This window comes from Triticum aestivum, chromosome 3B (genome assembly GCF_018294505.1).
Source record: "Triticum aestivum cultivar Chinese Spring chromosome 3B, IWGSC CS RefSeq v2.1, whole genome shotgun sequence".
Classification (NCBI taxonomy): Eukaryota; Viridiplantae; Streptophyta; class Magnoliopsida; order Poales; family Poaceae; genus Triticum; species Triticum aestivum.
In genome coordinates, this window is record NC_057801.1 from 561,972,335 (window position 1) to 561,991,276 (window position 18,942).

The 18,942-nt window shown below is 48.0% G+C and overlaps 2 protein-coding genes across 2 annotated transcripts; one reads left to right on the forward strand and one right to left on the reverse strand.

Moving 5' to 3' along the window:
* Nucleotides 1-345: 345 nt before the first annotated feature.
* LOC123070922 (uncharacterized) lies at nucleotides 346-2,214 on the forward strand. Its single transcript, XM_044494334.1, has one exon. The coding sequence runs from the start codon at nucleotides 392-394 to the stop codon at nucleotides 1,952-1,954; it is 1,563 nt and encodes a 520-aa protein (XP_044350269.1). The 5' UTR covers nucleotides 346-391; the 3' UTR covers nucleotides 1,955-2,214.
* A 4,762-nt stretch (nucleotides 2,215-6,976) lies between these two features.
* On the reverse strand, nucleotides 6,977-8,944 carry LOC123065731 (tyrosine decarboxylase). The gene has a single exon (XM_044488957.1). The coding sequence runs from the start codon at nucleotides 8,691-8,693 to the stop codon at nucleotides 7,110-7,112; it is 1,584 nt and encodes a 527-aa protein (XP_044344892.1). The 5' UTR covers nucleotides 8,694-8,944; the 3' UTR covers nucleotides 6,977-7,109.
* Nucleotides 8,945-18,942: the final 9,998 nt, after the last annotated feature.

Here is an 18,942-nt window from a genome sequence, read left to right on the forward strand (position 1 = left end):
CCCCAACGTTTCCTCTGTATGGTATAGTTTTTTATAGAATTCTTCCGCATGATTGTGCAAATGTTGAGCTTCCTCACAATACGACCCGGATGGCGTCTGAAACCTTTCAATTCTATTCTTCTTCCTTTTGCGTGTGGCCTGTTGATGAAAAAAAATTGTGTTGCTATATCTCCTTCATGAATCACCACTCAAAAAAAAAGACTGGCTCAAGCATAATATTACAAATGGGCCCACTAAATCCAGCAGCCCAAAACTCCAGCTTGTTTCAGTTCGGCCCAGAAGTAGGCCCATTGCAGCAGAAGAAATGGATTCATCGCACTGATTCTGTCCAGAAGCACACCGCACACTCGGCCATTTCCGGCAGTTCCCCACCTAACCCACATCGAGAGCAATGGCGGCGGAGGAGAAGCAAGAGATGGGAGCGGGAGCGGGAGCGGCGGTGGGAGAGAAGGGTCCGGCGACTGCGTACAGGGCGATGGGGAAGACGGGGCCGACGGAGGAGGAGAAGGGAGACGCGGCCGCGGACAAGGGGAAGGGGTCGACGGCGGAGAAGGAAGAGAAGGGAGCGACGGCCGGGAATGAGGAAGATGGGGAGGAAGAGGAGGAGGAGGAGAGAGCCACGGCGGAGCGAAAGGGAGAAAATCGGTTGGCATCGGCGAAGAGGGGGCATAAGAAGAAGGCGGAAGCAGAGGAGACGGAAGGGATGTTCACATGGTTCTCTGAAATTGCATTATCTGAGAAGGGGACGGCGGCGGCGGAGAGGGAAAGCAGGGAGCGACGACGGTTTAGGAGTACGAAGGGACAAAGGCCGGAGGAGAAGGGAGCGATGGAAGAGGTGGCCGGCAAAAAAGAGATCTTTTTCTTCAAGGCCAGTGCTGTCATCACCTTGGAGAGCTCGGATGGGATGCTGTTCACGGTGTCAGAGGAGGCGGCACGGCTGTCCGTTCCCCTCGCCGACATGATCGACCAGGGCTGCGGCGGAGGCATCATCCAGATACCCAACGTGGACGCCAGGGCCCTCGCCACGGTGATCAAGTACTGCAATAAGCACGCCGACGCCGCCTCTGCCAACCCCGAGGCATCCGAGGAGGCGCTGAAGGAGTGGGACCGCAAGCTCGTCCATGGCCTCAGCCAGGACGCCCTCTGCGACGTCGTCATCGCCGCTCAGTTCCTCCACATCAAGGGGCTCCTCGACGCTGCCTGCCAGAAGGTCGCCGTCGAGGACATGGTCAATTGCAAGACCCGCGGGCAGATGCACCAGATAGAGAGGGAAGACATGTGCACATGGTTCTCTGGACTTACATTTTCTGAGAAGGGGACGGCGGCAGCGGATGGGGCAAGGGAGCGACGACGGTTTAAGAGAACCAAGTGTCAACGGCCGGAGAAGAAGGGAGCGATGGCAGAGGAGACAGAGCAGGTTGCTGGCGAAAACAACACATTTTTCTTCAGGGCCAGCGGAAAAATCATCACCTTAATGAGCTCGGATGGGATGCTGTTCAAGGTGTCGGAGGCGGCTGCACGGCTGTCCGTGCTCCTCGCCGACATGATCGACGAGGGTTGCGCCGGAGGCATCATCCCGCTACCCAACGTGGACGCCAGGGCCCTCGCCATGGTGATCGAGTACTGCAACAAGCACGCCGACGCCGCCTTTGCCAACAGCCGCGTCGATGAGGGCAGCAGCAGCAGCAACTCCGAGGCATCCGAGGAGGCGCTGATGGAGTGGGACCGCAAGCTCGTCGACGGCCTCAGCCAGGACGCCCTCTACGACCTCATGATGGCCGCCAACTTCCTCCACATCAAGGGGCTCCTCGACGCTGCCTGCCAGAAGGTCGCCGACAATGTCAAGGGGTACAGCGTGGAGCAGATGCGCGAGATGTTCGGCATCGCCAACGACTTCACCGAGGAGGAGGAGGAGGAACTGCGTAAAGAGAGTCCATGGGCCTTCGAAGAGTAGGAATCCCTTTGTTCGAAGCCATTTCTGCGGTAAAATCTCACTGTCTGTATCTGGTGGCTTAGTGGTTCTGTTCTGCCTCCTTTATCACTAATTTCCTAGTGGTTGTTTCTTAGAATTTGTCAAAGATTATGGGGGTAAGGTCAACTTGATTCCTCTTCCACTCTGTCGAAGAAGATTCGGAACAAATTTGTGTTTAAAGCTTTGAACTGCATGCTTCAAAGTGGATGAATGAGTTAACCTGACATTTATCACCAACCCCATGAATTGCTCTGTTGAATTTCTTCAGCTACTCTTGATCGAAGGTGTTCTGGATAGTTACCTACTACTCTTGATCTGCTTGGATGAATTCGATAGTTTCCTCATAATGCATGTTATGTCCTCCCCATTTTCTTGCAACCAGCAATACCATGATTGCTCAGTCTTTGCAGTTCTGCTTGTATAAAGTTGCGGTGAATATTTGAAATGTGGCGAGTGAATGACACATCCTGATGTGTGTGTCACTGATTAATGCCATGAATCGCTCTCTGTCTGTCTGTGTTGGACTATTCTTTTGATTCAGCATCAAGTGTTTTCTTTCCCCTAATACTCTTGATGAGCTGGCATGAGTGAATAGCATATACTACCATGATCCCATGCAATTGATTGTGTGTTTTGCTTGACTACATTCAGCTAAACAATATACTAGGTCGCTCAACGCCAATGGCATTCTGGTACTCCCTCCGATCCGAATTGATTGATGCAGCCTCTATCCAACATTGTATGGAGGTTGTATAGATGCTGCGTCAATTTATTCGGGTCGGAGTGAGTACTAATTTTGGCATGTAGCTCATGCGTCTTAGTTTTTTCTTCTTCTTCTATAAACTATTCGTTTGAAACTAATTAACATTATCAGTCAATTGTCACCATGTAACTGATAAGGATCTTGTCTTCTTCTTATGTTTGAGTATGATTCAACACATACTATGCTTGGTTTTCAGTATGATCTTGTTATTTTCTTCTGTATTTTGTTGAAGGACATACTCTTTCTTTTCTTTTTTCCTTTGAGCTTGCATCTTCTAGCTAGTATTAAGCTGCATGTATCATTTGCGATGCGTAAACTCTGACCCAAATGTTAAACAAATTAACTATACAGTCAGGGAACATGCCTCATACTGGTGATGCTACTACCATTATTTCTTCCTGGTAAAAGTGTATTTCTGTTTTTCGCTCTTGATGTCTTTTCAGAGGAATATGCATCTTTGTTTTTATTGAAAAGAAAATGAAGAGTTCTGTGTGAGCTGTGCCGAATTAACAGAACTGAGCTCACAGTCCCTGAGTATACTTGGGCTAGCAAGCCGGACAGAGCTGGAAAGTTGGGGGATGCAGAGTTTCTCAGCCTTTTGGATGCAGTTTCAAGCGCTTGCAAAAATTCGTCATGGAATCACATTCCTAGAAGGCGTGCCAAAAAAGAAACAATACTCTGAAAATGCTACTTTCAAAAGCATTTTGGGGCACTGAATTTTTCTTTTGTCACGCCTTACAGGAATGTAATTCCATGATGAATTTTTGCAAGCACTTGAAACTTTTGTCAATATTTTTCACAAAAAAGAAAGATTTTTTTTATTTTTGTTTCGATTTTACAGTTCACCGAGGTCATTTGAGCTTAGGAGCAGGACACTTTTGAAAGTTGGGCTGCTACATCTTATTTGGCCCACGAAGTGAATGTTTTATCCTGATATTATTTGTCGGTAATTTCTGGTCAACCCAGTAGATTGTTGTTTCTCTGTCCAGTGTGTTGTACTATTCCTGTTTAATTTTTGTTGTAGCTAGTACCGGAGATTTGCTTGCGCAAAGTGACTATTGTTTCCCCAATGCATGTCATGTCTTGCTCAACTCCTGCTATCTCTGCAGCTCTGCTTGTGCAGTGAATTTTTTTTCAACTACTATAATTGCATGATATATTCTGAACCCTGCCAATCCCATGCATGGATTACTCAAGCTCTCCAAACATTGAAGATGTGCCCTAGCTAGCTAGTAGTACTCGTGATCTGCTTGCATGAAGCAATTGTAATTCCTGCCTTCATGCCAAAGCATATTCGATCCCATGATTACTCCATCTCTGGTGGTCTGCTTGCGTGAACAAGAAGTGAATATTTAATCCAAAATTGAATTTCGTCGCGATTCTTTTTTCAATTGCATCCTGTTAACGAATTACAAGATCGCTCTGCAACTCAGTGTTCTGTTGTCTGCTGTAACAGATTATACAATGCATGGTTTCATTTTTGTAGGTTATACAACAATGCATTGTATGACATATGTGGTAAGCAATTTAAACTAATCCAAAATAAAAACCTATTTGAACCATACTAGTGTTCACTTTTTGTAGGTTATAAAATGCATGACCTGTTTCATATGTTTGTGTTCTGTCCAAGATGTTACAAATTTAACAAAAAAAAATGATGATAAAGAGAAAAAGTCATCGCTAGCTATGTTTCAAGCGCTATCAATGGAGAGAAGCTTGATGAGAGAGAGAGAGAGAGAGAAACGGGAAAAGAGAGATCAATAAAGGAGAGAAACTCCTCCTCGCGCCTCCGCCGCCGCCACCGGCCGCCTTCCCCCCTCGTGCCTCCGGCAGCCGGCGGTGCGCGTCGCGCCTCCCTCTCCCCCTCACGGCCCGCCCCCTGCCCGCCTCCCGCGTCGCCTCCCCGAGCGAGGCGACCGGGGGCCCCTCTCCCCGCCTCCCAGCGCCTCCACCCCTTCCCCTGCTACCGCCGCCGCCGGCCTGCGCCACCGGGCCCTGCTCGCGTGGCGTTGGCGGCGGCGGCGGCCTTTCCTTTCCCGCACGCGGTGCCATGGCTCGGGTGCTGGCGACCCGCGACGGTGCTCCTCCGCCGACAATGGTTTCGGTGGCGGCGGCGGCTGCTCATGGCGGCGCGACTCCGGGTGGCGGTCCGGCGTCCTGGTGGCAGCGGCTGGCGGCGCGCGCAGTGGTGGTACCTCCCTTGGCGGCGGGGCGGTCTGGTGGTGCTGGGTGGCCGATGCTGCGACCCCGGCCCATATCTAGGCCCGTAGGGCCCCATCTGGGTCCTAGCGGGCCGGCTCCGGCGCGGCCTGTACGCCTTGTGTACGGGGAAGCAGGGGAGCGGCCTGGACAGGGGCGGCGACGCCGATGGTGTGCCGGCTGCCGCACAAAGGCGGGAACTTTACGGGCTTCTGAGAGGCCAGCCCGACCTGTGCGGCCACGAGCCTGATATGTTCGTGCTATTGCATTCGGTCGGCTACCGTCGTTGACGGTGGAGGTGGGGCCCTCCCGCGTGTCGATGGTCCTAGTCCCGGCTCCTCTTCTTCATTGTGCAGGCCATGCTTCGCGGTGCCGTGGTGAGACAGCGTGGGGCGCTTCATGACCGGGTTGGCGCAGGGTGGTGGTCGGTTTGGTGGAGAGATCCGGAGTGCCTGAGGTGGAGGTTGGGATCGGGAGAAATCCCTGTTGCCTTGGCCGACACCGACGCGGTGGCGCCTGAGGGTGCCGCTGGACCTTCCTGGAGGGCGTCGGGACTACCCTTCTTCTCTCTTCGCCGCGTACCGGGGGAAACGCTTGGCAGCATCGTCGTCATCGTCGCGTCCCTTTCTTGGAGGTGTTGATTTGTACCGACGCTTCGGAGTCTTGGAGCTTGGTGGGCAATCTCCGATGGACGCACCGGTCGTGAGGCTTCTTCGTTTTTGTCGATCCGCCGTTGTCGGCATTTCTTTTTCTTGTATTTTCTCTTTTATTTCTTTTGGGTGTGATTATGCTGCTTCCGCCCCAGCACCTACCAATTGCATGTCCCGGTTGGTTGCTTTGTATACAAAGCGGGGAACCCTTTTTCGGCAATAAAGGAGAGAAACATGGCCTTGGTTATGTTCTCTTGATAAGGGTATTTAAGTTTGGTATCATGTAATAAGTTGTTTGGGAGCGGATGCACGGAGCACGCATTAGGAAAATATAGTAAGGGTGTCTTCAACACGGTGCCCTGAGGCACTATCCGTCCGGGGCATCTCCGTCGGATACATCCGAAACATCTGCGCGTATTTCAAATGTGAATCGAAAAAGACGAACAAATTTCATGCAAACCGGACGATTTTCATTTAAACCAGATCAAATTCATGAAATGGTTGATATATTTCATTAAACAAAAGCAGATGACATATTTTTAACATAGCAAAATTATCCTAGTCTTAATCTTCGACGGTTGTGGACACGTCCTTGTCTGACGTCTTACTTTTCCCCGGACATGGATTGTTTCGTATCTCACATCCTAATCTTCGTGGGAGTCCGTCGCGTGGCCGTGGATGTTGCTGATCCGGCGAGATCCATGGTAGATAACAACCTTTGCTTAAACAATAAATTAAGGCGTGAAGGAAAATGCTCGATAAAATCCCATCGGCATTACCGTAAAGACCTCTCCGTCTTCATTAGGCAGATGAGTGCTTGTGATCATGAATTTCTGCCAACGAGGCATTCTATATCAATAGTACTAAGATGTGAAGGAAAATGCTTACACGGATCCGCCGAAGTAAACGCCTGTCCGCTTGCGATGGGGATCTGCAAACTACCACGTGGTCTAATATAGGTCAGAGGATATGCTTTGTTATACCGATCTAGGAGTATGTAGGTCAGAGTATCTGCAAACTACCAAATGGTTTCCTGTTGGCCAGCCGTGCCCCGGTCCTATCATCCAAACCCGTACGTGGGCGTGCTGTTGCTACCGATCGACTAGCAATGATACTGATAACAAATATGGGTTCTGTCTGTGTGCTAATAAAGGAGTTGCGTTTGAAGGATTTTTCCTTTAGAGGAGATCAATATGTATGCATATGTTTTCATCTTGAGATTGACAAAATCATAGTAGACATCTTGTAGTCTACTGTATTTCGTAAACTTTTGAAGCCTCCCACGCAAAACATATAATTAAGCTTCCACTGTATAGCTGCTAAAACGGGCATATGTTTTGAGAACTCAACGAAGAAAACTGCAAACAGGGTGAGTGAAGCAAGCAGTACACGTCATCAATAAATTGCTTTATATATAAATATCAAATACAAATCCTCGTGGTTTCGACCTAGTTGAGGTCGAGACTTAATTAGGATCAAGTTTGTCTGCAAGTAGATTTTACATAGAGAAACATATATATTCACCTTAACCAAGCACGCTGTAGATAATTTCCATTTTCCGGAGGATTACCGAGGCCCGATCCTGGACCACCTTCCATGCATCAGTGACGTGGTGCTCCTCCGTGAGCGTGCTCCCGACGGCGCACCTGAGCATGTAGACGCCGCCTACGTTCGCTGAGCTCATGTACGGGCCCGGGCCGACCGCGTTCACCTCCTCGAGGAGGCCCCGGTTGAGCTCGTTGGCCGTCTTCTCGCCGCCGAACTTCTCCGGCGACTGGAGCCGGAAGCACACCAGCGCGAACTGCCTGTCCGTCACCACCTCGAACCTCTCGTCGGCCCGCACCATGTCCTCGAACGCCTCGGCCATGCGCACGTGGGAGCGGATGTGGTCGCGCAGGCCGTCGACGCCGTAGCAGCGGAGCACGAGCCACATCTTGAGCGCGCGGAACCGGCGGGTCAGCGTCATGGTCCAGTCCTTGTAGTCCACCACGTCGTGCCCCTCCGACGCCGCGTCCTTGAGGATGTACTCCTGCTCCGTGCCCAGCGCCGCGATGAGCTCGCACGGCCTCTTCACCCACATCGCGCAGCAGTCGTTGTTCGCCAGGAGCCACTTGTGGGTGTTCATGCTGAACGAGTCGACGGCCTCCACGCCGTCGATCACGTGGTGGAACTCCGGGCAGACCAGCGCCGAGCCGGCGTAGGCCGCGTCGACGTGGACCCAGACGCCGTGGGACGCCGCGACGGTGCAGAGTTTACCGATAGGGTCAACGGCGGTCGTCTGGGTGGTCCCGACGGTCGCGCATAGGAACAGCGGCACCAGCCCGGCGTCCACGTCGGCCTGCATGGCGGCTTGCAGCTCCGTGGGCGAGAGCGCGAACATGTCTTCACGGCACGTTTGAATCGCGCGGCAGTGGTCTCGCAGGATCCCGGCGATGCGCGCAGCCTTACGGAAGGCGAAATGGGTCTGGTCGGAGCAGTAGACGACAAGGTCGCCGATCCTCCTCTCCCCGATCTCGGCGAGCTTCTTGTCCCTGGCGGCGACGAGGGCGCAGAGTATGGCCTCGCACGAGGTGCCGAGAAGCGTGCCCCCGCCGCCGCCGGCGAACAGGAGGCTCTCCGGCAAATGCAGCGCCTTGCCGAGCCAGTCGACGACCACCATCTCCAGCTCGGTGGCGGCCGGCGATGCGGCCCACGTGAAGGGCACCACGTTGATGCCGGCAATGAGCGCCTCCCCGAGGGCCCCGACGGTGCTGCTGGACGCCGGGAAGTGCGCGAAGTGGCGGGGGCTCTGCCAGTGCGTCATGCCCGGGAGGATGAGGTCGCGGACGTCCCGCAGCGCCGAGCCGAACGCGTCGGGCTCCGGGCGGGACGGCGCCTCCGCGGGGAGCACATTGCGCAGGAATCCTGGCGTGACGCTGGGGTGCACGGGGTAGTCCCCCATGCCGCCGTAGTACTCGGCGATGAAGTCGATGACCTGGTGGCCCTGGCGCCGGAACACGTCGGCGTCGAGCACGGTGGGGCACTGCGGCTTCGTGTCAGCCACCGCCGGGGCGGTGCCATTGTGGGCCGCACCGTGCATGGCGTCGAGGCACTGCGACGGTGGAGCCATGTTTGTGAGTGGGATGCGATGCAGGATGCGCTATCGATCAACAAGCAGGTAGCAGGATGAGTGAGTTAATGGGCCTGCTGAATGTACTTGTTGCTGCTAGCTGCAAGCTGCACACCTGTGGCGATGTGGATTGATGCTAAATTCAGGACGGGCCGGGTAGCTATTTATACAGTTGGGAGGCCCGCTTTCAGTCACGCGCACGTCACTCTCCCGTGATAATGCGAGCAGTACTCATCTCATGAACCGATGGGATTAACTGCTGGTCGTCCACGAACAAGGTTTTCGTGGGTTTTTAAGGCGAGTAAAGGTGGCAAAAGCGACGTCCGGAGAAAATAATGCTCGCGGTCGAGCTAGCTACCGACTCCCAAGTCAGAACTTACTCCTACCTGTCCGTAGGGTTGGGCACAATAAACTAACCCAGTGGAGTCGTGCCACGGGAAGCCACGTCTCAAGCTACCGCACCGCGCGCGACAGTGAGACGCCGTGAACCCAACACGAGATAGCCGGTAGGTACGGTCGGGTGTCTTCAGAAAAAGGCGGTTGCCGCTCTGCTCGAACTTGTTTTACTTTTATTATTAGAACCAAAATTCTTATGCTTGATTTTTTTGCTGGCTAATTCTTAGGCTGGTCACAATGGGGAGGAACTTAGGAGTAACATCACACACTCCAATACAACTTTGCTTATGTGGCACATATTTAATGAAGAGAAAGGTGCTTGTGGTAACTAGCTAAGTTACCGGAACATCACACACTCCAAGAAACAATGAGTCTATAACCTAATAAATACATCATTGCATGACACTACATAGATGTTCCTACCCACTATGGAGGTAGTAACATAGTCTAGGGAAGTGTGTAAGTTACTAGTTTATGTTCTTGCCCATTGTGACCAGCCTTATGCTTTTTGGTGAGGAAGGGGGTGTTTGTTTCCAGAGACTTTTTGGTGCCTTTTAATCAAACATGAGAGACTACTAGGGACTAAAAGTTGCTTTTTGGTACTAAATGAAGAAGACTCTCAAGGTGATTCTTTTTTGAGACTTTCCCAACAATGCCCCTCTTTGCACCCATTGCCCCGTCGTCCCATGGTGTTGTTTGGTTGTTATTTTTCTATATACTAGGGGTAACATGGTCATTTAATAAGCTATAGGGAGGGACTAGGGACCTTTTATTCCCTGAAAACAAACAGGAAGGGACTTTTTAGGGACTAGGAACTTTTTAGTTGGGACTAGAAAAAGTCCTAGGACTTATGAACCAAACAGGGCCTTAATCGATGATATACATATATTTCTATGTTCGATCAAGAAATTCTTAGCCTTAAACGATGATCCTGGACCTTGATGGTCTACTAACCAAAAACTGAGCTGTTACATATACTTTGTAAAATCGCACCATTAGGACCCTGTTAGGATGCCTACACTGTAGTTTAACGCACTGCAATATTCTTAATAATGTGATCTTTTTCAAGTACTACAAAGATCTCTACAACTGAAAAAGGTCTCTACCCTCCACTTCTATTTTAAAGTCGAGAAAAGGTTGTTCCTTTGTTGATTTCCTTGTGATCTCGGAATGCTCTTGCTACTTCCTTCCACTCATCATATGTTCCCGCACGTCTACACGTATCCAAGTTCGTCAGATGCGTTTGTTTGGATCTTGCATCATGATATCCAGAGCGTAACATGTAGGCTAAGCATCAATAATAGCTCCCATGAGTACAAGAGTGCATGGCTTTGATACAAAGCTCAGGATTATGGACATGTAGATCTACGTCATGCAAACTCGTTTGATTGGTTGACCGCATTCGGAAGGGGCGCCACAAAATTGTCTTCATGCTTCGCCTCGTTCCCCCCCTCTCTCATCTATGCATGCATGCATCTAACAGGATGACATCATTAAAGATTTCTTCTAAATTCAAAAAATTTAAAAATGTTTATCTCTTAAACTGTTAACCTGATTGATGATCCCATGTTGACATGTTTTGGTAACTTATTTTTGGTCCGTACTTGCTAGATTATTCTATTTACGTGTGAGGTTATTAGTCACTTACTTGCCATGCTACCGAATGGCAATTTACGTCAATTTAGAACTTGTTTTGTGGTTTTTTTTTTGAACATTAGTACAGACACCAGCGCTCATATACACGTGCATACACTCACCCCTATGAAAGTACACACGCACACCCTATCCCTATGAGCACCTCCAAAAGACTGAGCCGACATATCATCTTGAGATTTACAAGTCACTGTAGGCGTCTCATCGTCGACAGGAACGTCTCCTCCCACTGAATGCGCATCGCCGGAAACCCTGAAATAAATCCAAAAATAAATGCGAGCATCGGGATTTGAACCCTGGTGAGCTGTCCCTTCAACCATCCAACCACATGTTGCTTCGCTGCTTCATGGTACTTGTATGAGTTGATACCTACTTCTTATTTGTTTATAACACTTGAATACTCATTTTCCACCGATGCATGTCATTGCAATGTTTAAAAGGAAACAAAATTATTGCATGGTAACTCCTAACATGGTAACCATGATGACATATTTGGCAAATAGTAGAACAAAATAAATCTTGAAATCATTTTTGTAACATGCAAGCGCTCATATAAATGCGCATACACTGACCCATATAAACGCACACATGCATACCATACCCCTATGATCACCTTTGAGAGACTGAGCCAGCATATCATCGTAGGCGCCTTGTAGTCAATGGGGACGTCTTCTTCCATTGAAAGCGTATCGCCGAAAATTCTGAAATAAATGCACGATAAATGCGAGCACCAGAACTTGAACTCTGGTGGGTTGGGGATACCACTGTCCACCTAACCATCCCAACCACATGATTGTTTTGAAGCCCTTGTTGAGAAGATGCATATATGGTGACTAATTGGATTAATTGTTCGTGAGAAAAATCATTCCAAAAAAGCAAATTAGCAATCAATGCGATTATATCAGCGTGACGTGTCTAAGATTCATGCGCGCATGTCCTCACTGTATGTAGGCAAAATTCCATTGAAAAGGGGCAGTGTGAGAAAACATGTATATGCGCATGATTGCTCCTTAGAATTTTCCTTGATTGTTTTAGTGACTTAATGGAATGCACCAAGCACCTACTGGTTTTCCAAATATTGCAAAAGACTATAGTATTCATATACTATGGTATTGTGTGCACAAAAGCTACAGTGGTCTTGAAAACTTTGCATCCGAACGTAGCCTAGGTTTGCAAGCATACGACCCGGGTAGTTGAATATTTCTACACCTTTCTTCGGTCTTATATACAACTCTTTCATGTTTTGTTCCGATCAGCCACCGTCAGTGGTGGCAACGTTGAGGCAGGCTGTTGATGCACTGATCATGTGTACATCTAAGTCGTCAGGGTACCGTATTACTCATCTAGACACCCTTTAACATCCAAGGCATATTCAGGTTGATAGTAGCCTCACAGCATACTCATGCCGCTGGTTGATAAATTCTCCAACAAAATGAAAGGATGGAAGCCGAAGATGATGGCTACAGCTGGGCGCCTCACTCTCGCTCGCTCAGTCCTCATGGCACTGCCGGTCCACCTTTTGGCGGCACTGCCTTTGCCAGCCTGGGCGATCAAAATCATCAACCGTCACTGTCGTAGCTTCATTTGGAAGGGCGAGGAAGAGATCAATGGGGGCCACTGTCTGCTCCCATGGTCGAGGGTGTGCATGCCCCGGGAGCTTGGTGGACTTGGAGTTTTAAATCTTAAATGGTTTGGTCTAGCACTTCGATGTAAATGGCCTTGGCTGCGCTGGGACGCGGATGGGAGGCCATGGCATGCTCTACCCAACGTGATGGAGAGGGAGGTCCAGGCCCTTTTCAACGCGGCCTGCCAAGTCAGGCTGGGATCCGGTGAGATTGCCAAATTTTGGACTGACCGGTGGCTGGAGGATGGCAAGTCAGTGGCCCAGATGGCGCCCCAACTCTTCTCCTTCGTCAAGAACCGCGAGCTAACTGTCAAAGAGGCTATCCACAATCAGGCCTGGACCAAAGACGTAGCCGGCGGGCTCTCGCTACCTGCCATTGTGCAGTTCCTCAAGGTATGGGAGTTGGTGGAGAACACTTCCCTCAATATGGATGCCGGGGACACTCCACGCTGGATGTTGACGTCAGACAAGCAATTCTCTATCCAGAGTGCATACAGCCTGTTCTTTCTAGGCAAAATTCGCTTTGCATGCTCAAAGCCGATTTGGAAATCCAAGGCTCCACCGCGTTGTAAATTCTTCATGTGGCTGGTGGTGCATAAAAGATGTCTCACGGCGGACAACCTGGAGCGACGAAGCTGGCCGTCCAATCGAGTGTGTTCGCTCTGCCTGTCTGCGCCAGAGGACTGCACTCACCTTTTTGTCCACTGCCTATATACCCAACAGGTTTGGTTGCTCTTTAAAACATGGACGAATGCATTACCCCCAGTGTTTCTTTCACTTCCACGGAAGACTGGTGGCTTCGGGCTAGGGCGGCTATTCCGAAGGCAGTCAGGAGGAATTTTGACACGGTAATCATCATGCTGCACTGGAGGGTGTGGAAAGAGCGAAACGCCAGGATATTTGATCATGCTTCCAACCCACCTGACTGGGTTCTGGACCGGATCAAGGAAGACGTAGCCATGTGGAGAGCCGCGGGATGCATTGCTGATCTCCCGGCTTAGCTACAGCCGTCGGGCTTTGCCTGTATTTGTTTCCAGCGTTGGAGTTCCTTCACTCAGCAGCTCCTCCCTGAAGTCCCCAGTTAGCTCCTGTTGTACTCCGTATAAATTTTGTTATGGTACTCATCCTGATGCTCTGGAGGGTTTGGAGATCCGAGCGTTGCTGTGGCTGGGTCCTGTATGGGGTCTTGGGTTCAGTCTAATCTTCCTAGACTGTTCCTGTTGTACTGAACTTTTCTCTCCTTCTAATAAAGATCGGCCTCAGGCCCTTCGAAAGGTTGATAGTAGCCTCGCCATCACCATCACATTTTATCTCGTTGTTATCGGACGGTCTATCGTTGCTTTTCGTTCTTCCTCCCTCTTCTCCTTCCTACTCCACCTAATACATTAACTATTATTATATGCGGATCGATTCTAAGCATCGCCTTAGGTCCACTTGTCCCCAACAACGAGTTGTCTTCTCTCTCAAATCGCCTTGTTGTCCTTCTAGAAAAGAATGAATGGGATCCACTTGGGCACCGAAATTGGAAGCAAAATACCTACTCCCTCCCGTTGCTTGTTCAATGCAAGTGTCTTCGCGTCCCACAGTTCAATATCATTGGCGAGAAGGGTGCCCTCGGCATTGGAGTTGACGTTGTGCACACACAACTTCGAAGTCCGAAGAGGGCAGCACGTGGCTAGGAAGCCAAGCAGGCGACACCCAATGGAACATCGGCCAATGTTGAAGTATTTGTTTCATCTTTCTCGAACAATTTGAGCTCTCGGGCATGCAGGTGCAGTTCAACATTTTATTGGAGACACTATATAGGTCTTGTTCAGCACATTATTAGTGAAAAATAGTTGAGTCCCTAGACAAAGGGCAAGCCTAGAAATATATTGTCCACCTATCTCCAATAGCTCAAGAGAGTGATAAAATATACCACGCATTTACCTCTCCAACAAAACATGCTAATCCCTTCGATCCATAATAAATGTCGCAGTTTTGAACTAAGGTTGTACTCCCTCCATCCGAAATTGCACGGCGTAATCCACCGGATAGAACCACATGAGCCCACGGGCCGGCCAGGCCGAATCATTAGCATATGATTAAGCTGGCAAGGCGGAGTTGGTGGAGTCCACGCTGGTTCGCGGTTTTCCGGTCAAAGTCATACCACTCCACGACTGCTCAGCTGCAGGTCGTTGCAGGCATAAGATCCGCGTGGTCTCCGTTTCAAAAAAAAAGAAAAAGAAAAAAAAGATCCGCGTGGTGGCAACGCCTTCGTACAGCGCGAGTGAGATCGCGTGTTCGATCGAGTTCCCTCTCGTTGAAAGCTTGGGCACGGCAGCTAGCTGCATGCATATTCGTTTTGATATTCGAAATATACTGGTGCCTGTGATCAAGATAATGCAAACGAAATATATATTCTTACCAAGAAGAAGAAAAAGGAGGAGTCGCAGGAGCAGAAGAAACTGCTCGAGCCCCGACAGCCGACAGCATCGACGAAAGTAAACACCTGCTCGCGACGGCGCTCTCCTACCTAGCAGATCGATAACGTTTATTCGGTTCGATCGTATGGTTGGGCACTTCGGGCTTGACCACGAGCCAACCTTCTTACTTATATTATCGCCGTGGGTTTGGTCTCGTGGGCTAGGAATGGCGAGCTGTGTTTTTCTAGAAGAAGTAAATATTATTTCTAGCGCAGGCAAATCGACACGCATATGATCGTGCACGCTGCGACGAGCGATGAAGTAGCTGCCGAGAACTTATTAATCAATTGGCAAGCAATTACGTGATCTTGAGTTGAGTCGATGTACTATATCTAGGCAAACTCAACATGCATGCATGGTGCCACCCCTGCATGATCTCGACCTTTTTATTCGAATCGCATTATCTCGACCACGACTGTGAGGTGCACGGTGAAAAACGCATTGCTAGGTCCTGCCAACTGCGTCAGAACACCATTGCAAGTGCTGATGTTGTAAAAAGAGCTCTCTTTTTTAGAAAAGGAGGATTACCCTCGGCCTCTGCATCAGAACGATACATAAAACCCTTTTATTAAGCCAAGTGTCTGAAGTGTGTGTGATCGAGAACAAGCTCACATGGAGCTGAAATAAAAAGTATAAAATGCCAAACCGGCGAAAATAAAATAAGATGACTAATCATCTATTCTATTACTGGATCGCCATTCAAACCGGTTGTAGATATCCTGAGCTACTATCTCCTATTGGGCAGACCCAGTAACCAAAGGCTCCATGGCTTCCATAGGAGTGAACAGCGATCACATACGGATTCAAGTAGTGGCCCTGTAGATAACCTGCAAAAACTTTATACGAGTTTGTCTGTTAAAAACCATGTCATTTCTACAGTTCCATATAGCCACAATAAAGCACATACTCCTACCCGAATATGCCTCTCCATATTTGTCTCTACTCCATTTAGCCACGTCGCAAATAACGGGTGAATACTATTTGGAGGAGTGATATTAAAGGCTATATGAACTGAGCGCCATAAAAGTTTGGCTAGCGGACAATTGAGAAAGAGGTGCTTGATTGTTTCATCTTGATCACAAAAGCTACATTTTTGACTACCCTCCTAATTACGTTTGCCAAGTTGTCCTTAGTCAGGACCACCTCCTTGTGAACAAACCACATGAAGACTTTGATTCTTAACGGGACCTTGATCTTCCAAATATGTAGTGATTTCGGGATGGGACCAGAGTTAATTAGGTCCAAATACATAGATTTCACTGAAAAAATGTCATTCGTAGTTAATTTCCAGTGAATACTATCAGACTCATCTGAGAGATTCACATCCATCAACCTTCTGACGAGGTGTAGCTAGGTTTCCCAGCGGTCACCTACCAAAGAACTCCAGAAATGAATATTTAGAGGGTTGAATTGTAACACTGCAGCAACATAAGCCTCCTTACACTGTATAATGTTATAGAGAGATGGATATTGTGTGACCAAAGGCCTCTTCCCTAATCATGTATCCTCCCGAAATCTCATCGAATTACCGTTTCCAATGGTGGATTTAGTTATATGGAAGAAAGTTGCTTTCGTTCTCATCAAGCCCTTCCAAATCGGTGAATCATTGGTCTGACCGTAACCTGGTCCAAGGTCTTAAATTGTAAGTACTTATTACGTAAAATTTATACCCACATGCCTTCAGTCTCTATAGAAAGCCTATACAACCATTTACTAAGCATACATTTGTTCTTTACCTCTAAATTCCCAATCCCAAGACCACCCTGGCGAGGTCAAGGAGCGGCAGAGATGTTGAAAAAGGGCCTGGCGGTGGTGCCAACGAGTCTCATGGGTGCTGGTCCCAGTATGCGGCAGCAAGATCGCCTACAACGTGGCGGTAGTGGCAACGATGCCAACTCCGCTATGGCAGCAATGGGAGCGAGCAAGGGATATCGATTCCCGGCTATTACTACGAGATAGCCTGGCATCTTCGTCAACAACCCCGTACCCACACGAAATCAACGCTGGGATTTTATTATACTGCTCACCTCACCCCTAGCAGTACAGGGTACCGTAAAAAAGCTCTGTAAAGCTCAATGCAAACAGTATAATAGCTTATTCCGTTATTAAGGTTTAGCGAGTCCATTTGCGAAGCTAGCCAAGGATATCTAGGGGAGCAAAACACAAAAACGTGATTCTCTAAGAAGGTGAAAGGCTCTTATTTTTCTGTTCCGAACCTCCCAAAAAAGTTTCCTTTATGATTCCTTCAAAACGGTGGGAGCAGGAAGTTATGTTTTTGAGCTAACAAAAGAAGTTTCTTCAGTGATTCTCTTCAAAACATAGGGGGGCTCTCACCCCACAGGTCTGCCACCGAGTGAGTCTGGTGACTACGTATATACTTCACTGTGAAAAATGTCGAGGTGTGATACAAGTATGGTTAAAAATTTCAAAGAAATTGGAAAAACTCATATGTGTGTATTATAGGGTGTAGTGTGAACCTGTTAAGTACAACTTTTTAAATATGATGTATGTACAAAAAAAAGATGGGAAGGTCTATCGGTACATAACAGAAACTTAAGAGGTACAAATTTATTTAATTTTAGTCAAACAGTGATGACTTTTTGCCTGGAGGTTCACTAGGTTTTTTTTTTCAAAAATTTGACATTTCTACTTTCTTATCTGATTTCTCGTGTAAGGGTAGCGTTATCATTCATGGTCAAAATCATCCGCCCTTGCATAACAACCTATATCAGAATGGTAACATAGCCGTACTACACACATTTGCAATGGTATCATCGTGTGCGCTACAAACCCAATATATCTTGCTACTGTAAAAAAAAATGATTTACCGACATGTGTACATTATATAGCATCCTGCTTTTTAAGGCAAACACACGCTCTTTATTAATCTGAAATCACAATGTTCATTTTTTTAGGGGATAGTTGTTGCTTTATTTAAAGTTCAGAGTCCCATCCGAAACAACCTCCAAGCTAACACACTCGGGAAACACATGGAGCCAGGTTTTACTCAACAGACTTAATACAACCCTCCCTAGTTAGGATATGTGCGACTTTATTAGCCTATCGTCGCACCCAGACAACCTTAAACTAAAGAAAAGAGTGAAGTAACTCTTTAACATTGTCAACTAGTTGCCCATTTGCAGAGAAATCTCATTGCTCGTTCCTGATCTTACTTACCGCCACTTGGGAGTCCGTCTCGACACAATGTTTGTAGGAACAGTGATATGGTCATGGGGAGACCCAGCCAAACATGTCCGCCTATACCCAAGAATTGATCTAGCAACAGGTCTAAGTGTATAGCATCCCATTTCTAGGTCTAAGTGTATAGCATCCCGTCGTCTAGGTGAGAACACAAGAGCGGTTTGGAGACCTGCCCTCCTGGACTTTCACCTCGTAGACGTACACTGCTGGCTTATCCGGCCACCGGCAATTAGAAACAAACCATATTTGATTTTCCCGGGATAGATTATGTACGGTAAGGCAATTTGATTAATTACCTACCTCTCAGTTTTCAACCCTAGTTAGGTGACACATTCTCAATCAAAACATGATGAGTAGATGGCCCCTTCTCTATCAAAATAACCGGCTGACTACTAAATGTTGGACGGTAATTATTATGGACGCAATTATAATTGCGTCATGCAAACAAATATATTTGTAACAAAAACATGAGTGCGTATGCTCTCATTAGGCATAAGGATTTTTGACCAGTTTGCAGCCCTGTTAGATGACTCTCTGAAACAAATAAAATGTGCTTAGGTAGGGTTTTTGGTATGGCCATCTACTAAATCATGGATTTTATTTGAGTGATTATTATAGATGCAGTATACTGTAGGCGCACATCATATACAACACCTAAATACTCATATACATATTAATTATTATATATATGTAAGATATTGATATCTTATTTACAATGCATACTTTATATTATACATTATCTCTTGTTGATAATTCAGTTGCGATCAGCAATAACACTAGTTATTTCATTCGGTCTGCTAGCAGTTTAGGTAGCTGGTAGGTTTAAGTATTAAATTACTTGTATGTATTTTCTTATATACAATTAGTTTGACGACGCGTGCGTCAATATCAAAAAAGGGAACTGTCGGTA